The sequence below is a fragment of the Triticum dicoccoides genome, chromosome 5B (genome assembly GCF_002162155.2).
Source record: "Triticum dicoccoides isolate Atlit2015 ecotype Zavitan chromosome 5B, WEW_v2.0, whole genome shotgun sequence".
NCBI classification, from domain to species: Eukaryota; Viridiplantae; Streptophyta; class Magnoliopsida; order Poales; family Poaceae; genus Triticum; species Triticum dicoccoides.
The window spans coordinates 351,915,976-351,927,389 of NC_041389.1; the positions used below are offsets into that span (position 1 = coordinate 351,915,976).

Below are 11,414 nucleotides of genomic sequence, written 5' to 3' on the forward strand. Positions count from 1 at the left end.
TTACGTGACCTTGAAAAAACTATATGAATTTGAAAAGAGTATATGAATTTCAAAAGGTTCACAGATATGAAAAAAATACGCGAACTTGAGTCAGCATGGGTCAAACCCCGGGTAGGTCAGCACCAAAACCGGCCAAAACCGAGACCAAGGACGAACCTTGTCCGGTTTCGATAGTTGGGGGTGTAAGTTGTCCGGTTTCGTAGTTGAGGGACCAAATCTAGATTTCACCAAGAGTTGAGGGACATATTAAAATTCTATCATATGAATGAATCATAATTTGGAAAAGACGACCAAACAAGTTTGCTTAAAGGCGAGGCGGGCGGTGGAGGAGGAGGAGCGCGCGTGTACAGCTCCTATTTCAAATTCTCAATAGCAAGTGGTAGAGCAACCCTTATAAAAAGGTTTCACTCTTCTTACTGTAGCAGTGTGGTACTAAACTTTTCACCAAACTTCCCACAACTTGCCGTACACACATTCATGGCCTTTAAAGATTAACCAGATATTATTGTCTTATATGGGCCTAAGCCCATCCATAATCCATCAAACGTGTGGTTGCAGGAGAAAAGAGGCAAAGCTGCAAAAAGTCATACACATATAATCGGCGGATGGCGACCATCGAGCAAAATCACGTACACTCGTGAGAAAAAGCCTTTTGTTCCTTGCGCACGAGGGGTCCAAGCAAGCAAGCGTCGATAGACCGCTGCTCCCTACGTTACGTACGGCTGGCAGTGGCAGTAGAGTAGAGTGGCGATGCCAAAAAGCAGTGCATTACTTGTGGTTTTGCTTGTTCCGTTATTCAGTTTGTTATAGGACAGCTTGTGCTCACTGATGGCTGGATTGTCGATATCCCTGGCTACCTAAGTTTCCTCGCAAGCCAGCCTTGGATGCATGGCGACAGTAATAACAACAACCAAGCACATGGATTTTCCTAGTAAAAGCGGCAGACAAACTACTATCCAGCCAAAAAGGAAGAGCAAATCAACAGAATAATAAAGAAAACAAAGGAAATGCGCGCCCCACACGAGGCGTTGTTGTTGTTGTTGTTGTTGTTGTAGTTGTTGTTCCATTAGTCTGTCTTTGTGGATTTTAACACTCTTGTCCACGTAGAAAATAGTCTAGTAATAATGTTGGCGTCGGTGTCTCCAATGGATTCAGCCAAGGACAAGGAGGTGGTCTAGGTAGGAGCGACGGAAGAATGAAGCTGTCATGTGGACGCGATCTCCTTCTTTACTTTACACGTCTCAGTAGTACTATACCAGTATATATTTCATCTAGATCATGGACATGATAGTAACGTATAGTATAAACCAGCACCAACTTGCGCCTTCATTGTCCACTCCTGTACGAGATGGAAGCTGCACCCTCTGACATTTCATCGTTTCTCATTGGTTTTTCTTTACAACAGTTTTTTAGTGTTTCTTTTCTAAAACTATTATATAGTTTCTTAGTGTTTCACAGGCCAAGTTCTCCTTTGTTTACCCTGCGAAAGAACTGCATTTTTTACTCGTCCGTGATCCCATCCTAGTCGTACCCGAAAAGAATTACTCCCTCCGTTCGTAAATGCTTGTTAGACGCAATAAATGTATTTAGATGTATTTTAATTTTAAATATCTATTTTGTTTATTTCTGTGATAAGTAATTTGCGGACGAAGGAAGTAATCTACAGAACTATACTCCCCGAATCCAGGTTTCCTACACGTGATTCTCACTAAAAAGTGTCAACGGGCCGCTTCGTAATTTCGCCGCTGCGCAGCGGGTATATTGCAAACTGCCTCGCTGTCCCTCTAAATTTGGCCCGAGTTCGTTCGTAGCCTTCCCCCTTCTCACGTGTCTCTTCTCCCTCCCTCTTCGGTCTCCGCCGAATCCCAGCTCCTCCCGTCGCCCTCGCATTGCGTCCGGCTCCGGCGAGTTTCCTCCGCTTCCTTTCCCAATCCGAACCGCCGGAGACCACGGCTTCGACCGTCTTTGTCTTTCCCGCACGTCTGTCTTGTGCACCCGAGAGAGCCATCAGGAATCATCCAGACTAGGAGAGCCGCGGCGGCCTTCGTACGTTTCCGCAATCCCAAGCCGCAAACAAGGCGTTTCAATTCTGTGATTTCTCAGGCTCAGTCTGCCCTCCAGCTCTGATTATCTTCTTCTTTCTTTTGTTGTTGGGAAAAAAAGTAGGGAAGCGGTGCAGGAAGTTGCCTTTCTTGGCTTGGCTGGGTCCGAGGAATGGGGAGGAGGATGCGGCAAGCCATTGCCGTGCTAGGCGTCGCTTGCGCGGCCGCCTTCGCCGTCGCCGCCGCCGACCGTGGGCTCTCGCTGCCCAGCGACCGCGCCGTGGTGGTGGCGCCGGAGGAGATCAGCCTCCTCAACAAGATTGCCAATTTCATGTGGCAGACCGATAGGAACTCGTACCAGCATGTTTGGCCGGTAACACACAAAACAAACCCCAGCTTTCCGAGCATTTCTTTAACCAGCGCGTCTTTTCTACTAGCTTCTACTGTAGTTTGCTTTCAGCTATTTTATTAGCCATGAGATGAACCGCTGCACCTTTTTACCTGCTTGGTTTGTGGGAATTCAGTTTGACCCATGCATGAGGGAACTGAATTTTCTTGATTTAAATTAATTATTATGTAGCTCAAACTCCATACTACGTACATCTTTGTGTGTGATACTTTTTCAGTATATCTCTGTACCTCTTCTTTTTCGGATGTGTGGTGCTAATTTGGTGGATTTTCTGGATGTGGTAGCCAATGGAGTTTGGATGGAAAATGGTGCTGGGGTCGCTGATCGGATTCTTTGGCGCGTCATTTGGGAGCGTTGGAGGTGTTGGTGGTGGCGGGATCTTTGTACCGATGTTGACATTGATCATCGGGTTTGATCCAAAGTCTTCAACTGCCATATCCAAGTGTGAGGATCCAACTCTTTCCTTTGGGATTTTCTTCTTCTGTGCCTGCCTGCTCTGAAAGCAACAGTTCTTGCTGTCCCCAAGCATTCATTTCTCAAGCTTGTTCAGTATGCGGTGCTGTAAAGATTCCTTCATGTGTGCATTAGTTTGCCTCTTTTCTAGGTATCTTGCTTTTTAAGTATGAGGTGCTGTACTGATTAATTCATGTGTGCATTAGTTTACCTCTTTTCGAGGGATCTTGCTTGTCCTGTTACTGTTGGAAAGTTAGGCTGGCAAATTAGTTGGGAATTAGAGTATTTAAGTGTCCCAAAGGGGCAATTAGCGCTATTCTGTTTTGTTTGTGTTAGGTAGGTACCTTGTGATGGTTGCTAATTATATATTCATGTGTATCAGATTACGCCTTTGTGCCTTTGTCTGGCTCACTTACTCAATTATAAGCTAAGTCTATGTTTACTTGTTTCCATGAAAAGAAGTAGGTACAAAGGTGTGACGGCTATACAATAATCAAAGTATTAACATGCAAATCTGAAATATTGAAGTTCAGTGGGCAATGATCCTGCATTAGGGTATAAATGTGTGTTTTATGGAATACATTCTATTCCATTAAACGGTACGACCAGCAATATCGTCTCCATGTACCGAACTGAGCACAAAGTCAGGGTCGACATCCGGCTATTTGGTTTGGAACTCGTGACCTATCCCTGCACCATGTGCCAGCACGGTGTCTACAACCTTATAACAATGCACCTTCATTTCTCAGATATTCTTTCTGATCTGTAATACTAATTATCTGGTTTGCGTCTTTATCGTCAGTATACATCCCTGTTGTTTAGGAATTCATTTATGTTTACACATAATTACCTCTCTCTACTTAGAATTGTTGGTTGACATCATTATACTCCTAGTAGTATAGTACAATTCATAGAAATCTCTGGCTGCTGACTTACTATATGAGTCTTGCAAAAATATGATAGAATAATATATAAGTATTGAGTTGCAAATACAATGTTTGTTCAGCGATTTTAATTGATACTTTATATTCATTTGGACAGGTATGATCACTGGTGCAGCTGTCTCAACTGTGTACTACAATCTCAAGCTGAAACATCCGACTTTGGACATGCCGGTGATCGACTATGACCTAGCACTGCTCATCCAGCCTATGCTAATGCTCGGGATTAGCATCGGTGTTATTTTCAATGTTATATTCCCTGACTGGCTGGTCACAGTTCTCTTGATAATCCTTTTCCTAGGTGCTGATTAACCCCTAAACTGCTGCATTCGTTTTTTTGGTTATCTAGTTCTCATGAATGACCTTTCTTTGCTTCCCCAAATTAAATTGTAGGCACATCAACTAAAGCTTTCCTGAAGGGTGTTGAGACATGGAAAAAGGAGACAATAATCAAAAGGGTAATCTTCCACAGTTATCTCATCATGTCTATAAAAAGTGATTTTATTTATCTCCCCTTCTTTTGTTTGCTCCTTTTGTATGCTAATGGATCTTTTTCATTTCTTCCAGGAAGCTGAGAAACGGTTGGAGCAAACCAGTAAGAATGCTAGAAAACGAAGTGTTGCTCATCTGTCACCAAATCAAAATATTAACACTCGTATTTTTCAACCTTTCAGGCGAGGAACCAGAGTATGCACCGCTCTCTACAGGACCAGGTGCCGGAGCTGATGTAAAACCCCATTCAGATGAAGCGGTAAACATCTCATGACAATATACATGAGTCCTTGCATTTGTTGGAGATCTCATTCTCAAGAATTTGAACCTAGAATTTCCCAATATTTCAGCCATCACTTATGAAGAACATTTACTGGAAGGAGTTTGGTCTTCTCACGTTCGTGTGGCTAGCATTCCTTGCTATTCAGATAACAAAGGTGAGGATTGTAATGCAAAACTACAAATTAAAATGGTCATAAAAATGTGAGACGCATCTAACTCCAGCTTCTTACCAAGTCACTATTAGCTGTCTTATAACTCTGCCCACATTTGTTTGGTTATTTCTGTTATTTTTGTTGCTTTATTTGGCCTTACTAGCAAGCATTTTCTCTTTCTTGATTTTGCTTTTGTCTTAAGCGGACGATAATGTTTCTTTCATGTAGTCTCACAATATCTTTGTGATAGTAAACGAACATCCTTTATGACCAATTCATTCAGAAAAAATAGGAATCAAATCAATATGTACAGCCGATCCATTATGTCAGTTTTCATAAGATGTTTCAGGAACTTCTGCTCTTTTCAGTTAATTTGAAAAAGAAACACATACAAATGCTGTCACTTTATTTTTTAGAAACTATTGTACTTGAACTAAATTTATAGCTTTCTATCTTTGACAGTAATACTTCAATGCTATGCTATTTTTCTCATACTTGCAGAATTATGCTCCTACTTGCTCCACGTGGTACTGGGTCTTGAACTTTCTCCAGGTATTTATATTTCCGCACCTGTTTTCCCCAGTTATACCAAAAATCCATGCTGATTTATGTAGATCCTCTAAAATACTTAACCACTGGAATTTGTGTTCCAAATATCAATCTTATCACCAGATTTATAAATTATCTCATATGTCTTTGTTGAACTCCAAATGTAACTACTCAAACTTAGAGATTCAAAGCCCTACATTGTGGGCAATCCCCACAGTGGTGCACCTCGACTCCTCTATCTGGCCAGACATCCTTCTGCCTATTCTTTGGAAAATCTGGGAAGCAAGAAATGCTGCTGCTTTTAGGAATGAAAACCATAGTCCACGTGTAACCATTACTAGCTTATGTAGGGACTTCGATCTTTGGACTCTTCGGTTTAGAGAACCGAGTGATAAGGTAGCCGCCTTGTCTTGGCGCGGCTACCTCTCTTCACGGATCGCCGTGACTCTGTAAACTCTTGTCACACTGGTCCTTGGGCCGCTCTGAGCAATATATATACAGGTGGGGATCCTCTCTCCCCCGGTGATTACTCAAAAAAAAAAAAAAGCCATACATTGTCACTAGATCTGTGAGCTCAGTATATATATATTTTTCCTACTAATTAACATGCGATTTAAGCTCCCAATTTTCTCTACCAATTTGTACAAAGTTATGATTTTGCACCACCTATATGGACCAATTTTCACTATTGGTCTACTGCCTAATTTCTATTATTACATTATGAAAGAAGGGTTGTTGTATCGTATCAATGTTGATCATACACTGTCATAAAACTTTCTACTCATTTGGTGCAGATCCCGGTCTCTGTAGGAGTGACTATGTACGAAGCACTGGGTCTGATGAACGGGAAGAGGGTGCTATCATCAAAGGGAAATGAGCAAACTACCCTGAAATTTCATCAGCTCTGCATATATTGCTTCTTCGGTATCACTGCAGGGCTCGTTGGCGGTCTGCTAGGTTTGGGAGGTGGTTTCATCATGGGACCACTGTTTTTGGAGCTCGGCATCCCTCCCCAGGTACACTCCACCCCCCAGTTTTCACGTTTATGTATGTCAACAAGTTATGATTTGGCCATAAAGAATGCCTACTTAACTGAAACAATCATAGGTTTCAAGTGCTACAGCCACGTTTGCGATGATGTTTTCTGCTTCTATGTCCGTCGTGGAATACTACCTCCTGAACCGGTTTCCAGTTCCTTATGGTAACACTATCCCTCTGGTTCACATTTTTTTCTTGGTATAGGGCTGGGCATGTACTGAAGCAATTTCTTGGCCTTTTCTTCAGCTGCTTACTTTGTTGCTGTGGCGTTCGTTGCTGCCATTATCGGGCAGCATGTAGTCAGGAGGTTGATCAGTTGGTTAGGGCGGGCATCACTCATCATCTTCATACTGGCTTTCATGATCTTCATCAGCGCAATTTCTCTCGGTACATTTTCGAACATCTGACTGTGCCCTGATCAAATGTCCACTGTTTTTGAACTTTGAACAACGTTAACAGAACCTGCTTCTTTTCAATCTTCAGGTGGGGTCGGTATCTCGAACATGATTCACAAGATGGAGCGACATGAGTACATGGGGTTTGAGAACCTCTGCAAGTATGATGCATAGGATGCAAGCAGGCTTAACGTTCATGTGCAGTCATTCGAGTAAGGAACCGGAATTAAATTGAAGATTCGATTCATAGGCGGTTCAGGTTTCAAATCTTTAGCCATGTAACCAGAATGTAATCTAGCGCGCAAAAAATCAGAGGTCACCGCTTGGGGTTAGAACTGGGGTAAATGTTGGAGCGCACTTTTTTACTGGAACTGATTTATGAATTTTCAGTTAAAGCAAATTCATCCGTGCCTATCTCATTGTACCAATCTTGTAATAGATTTAGTGAACTTGTTCTTATGCCCTGCAGAATATCACCCTAGATGTGTATTTTGTTGTCAGAAATTGTTCACTGAGAATGCCCCTGCAGATAGTTGTGTAGCTCATTAACATGATACTCGGAAGTAGACTCAAACGCTCGATGCACAGCGCCGGCAGAATTTCATGTTTCTGGATGTCCTACCCATTTAACAAAAATAGCACGTTTCTTCAGAATTCAACATATATCATACCCACAATCTACATCACCAGACAAAGATTATAGCGCCACTTATCGCCAATAATCAGTGCTGCTGAAAACACTGGGCCTCTGTAATTCTCTCTTAGTTTGAACCAACATCAGATCATGAACATGTAACACTCCAGTACTATTATTATTTTTTTTGCTGGGGAACACAACAGTACGACTAGTAGCATGGTTGCGCTTACATCCTTCCAGAACATTTCAGCATCAGCAGATATCTTGTAATAAAGTAACTACTGCCGCCGTAAGATCTTTCGATCATGATTTCCTACATCACATTCCTCAATTTGCATTCCCAAAGGAGGCAATGCATGGGCATGGCAACAAGGCAGAGAGTAACTTAAAATATATCATTGTAACTAACAGATGTTACATTCTCTTTCTTTCTTTCTGAAATGTATTGCCATACTTCAACTTATATCATTGTAACAAAACATCAACGCACCAGTCTGAAGTTTCTAACCCATACCGAAGATTTCTAACAGCACCAATTTAGGGGATGCTATGAACAACTTTATCTAAATCGTCGGAAGACAGTCTGAGATAGAAGAGAACATTGTATGCTAACGATAGGGGGGAAACTGTAAGCTGACAGTTACCAGAAGCATGCTTGAAATCATTAATCAACCATGCTCCTGTCACCAGGACACTTGAGCAAGGCATTGTTTTTAGCATCTGAAGCGATTTACAGTTTTTTACATGAATGGATCATAGTGCAGCTGCCCTTCAACTGTCTTGGACCAGGTTGGTTGGCTCACTCAAAACATACTTGGGCAGTTCATATTTAGCACCTGAAAAGTTAATAGCTATGGTAAACTATCTGAACAACAGTTGAAAGAGTGGGAAAAAAGGAATGAGATGGAAAATCAAACCTCTTTCATCATAGCATAGAGTCAGGTCAGCATTTGAAACAATTACGCCCGCACTTTCCACAATTGCCTGTGCAAGGGCTACATCAGCCTCTGACGCAGCACGAAGGGCATCCCAAATTTCTGTAGAAGGCTTAAATGGTTAGTGCAAGGATTGCGTACATGAGCAGCTAAGAGAACTATAGATACAAGCACAAAAAGAAAGTGTAGCTCAACTAATAATCTAATAGGAAGCAACATTATGTAAAGACACACGACAGAAGCAAAGAGTGAGAAGCACCTTTCCGACCACCATAGTGAGGAGCTGTGTCCCAAAACTCATCACGCATCTGCCTGAGCTGGGCAATTGTGATCGGCTGGGGGTGCTTCCAGGGCTTAGGCTTCCTGACTTTCTTCGTAGCTTCTGCATAAATGAAAAATAAGCCACATGGTATGAGATGACCAGTGAAGCATGAATACGTATACACAGTTAAAAGATATTAGAGTAAATTTAGTGCAAGACAAAAGACAAACAGTGCCAGTTTTTTCACTCTCAAAAACTCATCTCTTTTAACAGGGACATCATTGTACAACTTCCCATTCGATGAAAAGTTTACCTCTAAATTTTAAGGCGTCTTTCCTAGCCCTGTTCTCATTGCCTTGTGTCTACCACAAATATACACATTACATATGGCAAGTAGAATTTTTTTACCACCACCAAACTAACTTATAGGGACTAAATAACATAAATGAAAATTAATCTGTGCCAACAACTCACAATTGCAATTAATCAAATATTGAGTGGACATAATATTTGATCCATGCTATTACATGAGATGACTAAAACACACATGGTATATAATAATGTTATTTCATCTAATTATTCAAGATTAGACATTGTCAATGAGTAGTCAGGCATGTATTACATGAGGTCATCAACTATCTAAAATACTGGCAAGTGGCAAGAACTAACAATTTATGATGCACAAGGACTTACATAACACTACCATCATGTTCCAAACGTCACTTGCTCCTTCTTTATCAAATACCAAGCCCCACAGAATCGTTCAAAACACTTTAGCACAACCTAGTCCTTGTGGATACATTTTGTCAGGCTCCAAGCTGATTAGGCTAACTAAACAACCATCCATATTCTTCAATAAATGTTGACACCACTGTTAGTTTACCAGACACTAAGCTATTACTTCTAGCTGAATACATAGAATGCAACTCTACATAAATGTAATGAACAAGGAAATCAAATCCTGTATAGTTTCCAGCTTTCAGTATTCAACTTGCACAAAATGTCATGTCTCTTGCATCAGGATTCAGGACAATAGAACAGGATCCAAAATATAACATTCGCTCATGAATTGTCATAATAAACAACCACTACATATCGCAAAAGAAAACAGAAACCTTCAAGATACAGAGATGTTAATCTCACCCCCAAGAATGCAATGAATGTTAAAACTATGCCTTGTTGACTGCTATGCTAACTAATTAGTTCCATTCAGAACAAATCATATAGAAATCAAAATTATGCGTCATGTAGCAAAGCATAATTGTGCATGCTGTCGGATCAAGAAACATTTGTCACACACAGGAAACTGGAAAGAACAAAAAAAATTCTCTTCAGAAAGGACAATTTCGCCATCCATGCTTAATTTGGACTATCCACAAGTTCAACAAGTCTATCACAGCTAACAACTTTGGAAGATCCAAATCCAGTTACATCCTCATGTTCACACACTCACTGATCATAACCTCCTTTCACCAAACTATAATTAACGAAGTCAGAAAGTGTCCTATAACATCTTCCACACGTTATGCACACAGGGACAACAATTTATAAAAAAAGGAACCTAATTACACTCCTGTCGCCACTGAATAGTTACACAATCCAGTTCAGCAAGAGCACTCTCTAGTTACACGAGGGGAAGCAACTCCATCTTCCCCAAGAATCCCATCGTCGCAAACTAATCATTCACCAAGGAAATCCGCACAACAAATGATCCCATTCAGTTCCCCGGTGGGCATAAGTTTCGCTCCTGCGATTTTTACCGGCCAACTCAAACCCAAATCACAACTCGACCAATAATCCCTACTCTAATCCCTTTCCACGAAGGCGCCACTCAAAAATCCCTGCCAAGCCCTTAAGCAACTACCTACACACAAATAACTCAACTTGGATAGCACGATTTGGAACCAAGAAATCAATTCCTGCCAAGCACGGTTCGACCAAGAATCCATTCCCGTCATACAACTGACGCCATCTACACCATCACAACGCACGCCCTCTAAAGGGACCAACAAATCTTCAAACTCCAAGAACCCAATTCCACGGGTCGCACAGAAATCTTGTCGCAAGGACCCGATCCTAACCGGACGGATCAAGCAGAAAGAGAAGAACAGGAGGGGAAATCTGAGGGGCTGGGAGCTCGGATCGTGAAATCTTACCGCCTCCGGCGGCCGCAGCGCCCTTGGGGGTGGATCCTGCGCAGCCCATGAGAATCCTGCTTCTCGGTGGTGAAGCCGTGGAGGACGAGGACTGGAGGGCTTTGAGGGAGGCAGCCTTGGCTTCCGAGCTTCTACGGAAGAAAGGAACAGAAAGCGCCGGTGGTTTACTGTATATCCCCTTTCATAAGCTTTCCTGTCTTCGTTTATAGGAGTGTGATTTTATTTATTTAATTATAACTAAATCAAACCTTGCTTATATCAGAGGAGAGAACATCGGATACAACAACGTTATAATAGAGTAACTGAAGCCGATAACATAAAAATGAGAGTTATTTATCCAAAATCACCACACTTGGAGTTAGGGTAACAATTTAGTATCAGTTTTTGGACAGGGCACAAAAAACCATCAATTATGTGCTTAATGACTAACGGGGAGCACTGATTGTCTGATAAGCACGCGAAAACAGTGAAACTGACAAATTGGGCCCACCTGTCAGGCTGACATGGCATGCTTGTGTGGACAATATGCTGAGTTGGATAAGGGACCCACCTGTAAGTGACTCATTTGTTTATGTCTTTTAAAATTCTTTTTCTTTTGGCCATTTTAACAAACAGGTAATGGGCTTATCAGCGCACTGGACGCCGCCGGCGCGGCTCGCCGTCCTTGATGG

The 11,414-nt window shown here is 41.8% G+C and overlaps 2 protein-coding genes across 3 annotated transcripts; one reads left to right on the forward strand and one right to left on the reverse strand.

Annotated features, from left to right (window-relative positions):
* The first annotated feature begins 1,799 nt into the window (after window positions 1-1,799).
* LOC119308879 (sulfite exporter TauE/SafE family protein 3-like) lies at window positions 1,800-7,253 on the forward strand. 2 transcript variants are annotated; one of them, XM_037585041.1, is made up of 13 exons: window positions 1,800-2,046; window positions 2,164-2,415; window positions 2,736-2,895; window positions 3,946-4,146; window positions 4,239-4,303; window positions 4,413-4,440; window positions 4,520-4,596; window positions 4,688-4,774; window positions 5,273-5,323; window positions 6,115-6,336; window positions 6,428-6,521; window positions 6,605-6,745; window positions 6,842-7,253. In XM_037585041.1, exons 2-13 carry the CDS (start codon window positions 2,215-2,217, stop codon window positions 6,925-6,927), a joined length of 1,413 nt encoding a protein of 470 aa, XP_037440938.1. In that variant the 5' UTR covers window positions 1,800-2,046; window positions 2,164-2,214; the 3' UTR covers window positions 6,928-7,253. The 2 variants fall into 2 exon arrangements, with proteins under 2 accessions (XP_037440938.1, XP_037440939.1); XM_037585042.1 differs by having other exon boundaries at window positions 2,167-2,415.
* Window positions 7,254-7,771: 518 nt separating this feature from the next.
* Window positions 7,772-10,900, reverse strand: LOC119308881 (ubiquitin domain-containing protein 1-like). Its single transcript, XM_037585043.1, has 4 exons — window positions 10,744-10,900; window positions 8,585-8,707; window positions 8,308-8,427; window positions 7,772-8,226 (listed from the first exon to the last, which is right to left on the reverse strand). The coding sequence occupies exons 1-4, from the start codon at window positions 10,790-10,792 to the stop codon at window positions 8,162-8,164; spliced, it is 357 nt and encodes a 118-aa protein (XP_037440940.1). The 5' UTR covers window positions 10,793-10,900; the 3' UTR covers window positions 7,772-8,161.
* Between the last annotated feature and the right edge of the window lie 514 nt (window positions 10,901-11,414).

What these genes read in the sequence shown, in the direction of transcription:
- LOC119308879 (XM_037585041.1), top strand. Translation starts at nt 2,215, where the DNA reads ATGGGGAGGAGGATGCGGCAAGCCATTGCCGTGCTAGGCGTCGCTTGC. An exon ending in TTCAACTGCCATATCCAAGT is followed by an intron (nt 2,896 to 3,945) that starts GTGAGGATCCAA and finishes TCATTTGGACAG; the next exon opens with GTATGATCACTGGTGCAGCT. An exon ending in AACCCCATTCAGATGAAGCG is followed by an intron (nt 4,597 to 4,687) that starts GTAAACATCTCA and finishes CCAATATTTCAG; the next exon opens with CCATCACTTATGAAGAACAT.
- LOC119308881 (XM_037585043.1), bottom strand. Translation starts at nt 10,792, where the DNA reads ATGGGCTGCGCAGGATCCACCCCCAAGGGCGCTGCGGCCGCCGGAGGC. An exon ending in TCACTATGGTGGTCGGAAAG is followed by an intron (nt 8,428 to 8,584) that starts GTGCTTCTCACT and finishes AGCCTTCTACAG; the next exon opens with AAATTTGGGATGCCCTTCGT. An exon ending in TCTATGCTATGATGAAAGAG is followed by an intron (nt 8,227 to 8,307) that starts GTTTGATTTTCC and finishes TTAACTTTTCAG; the next exon opens with GTGCTAAATATGAACTGCCC.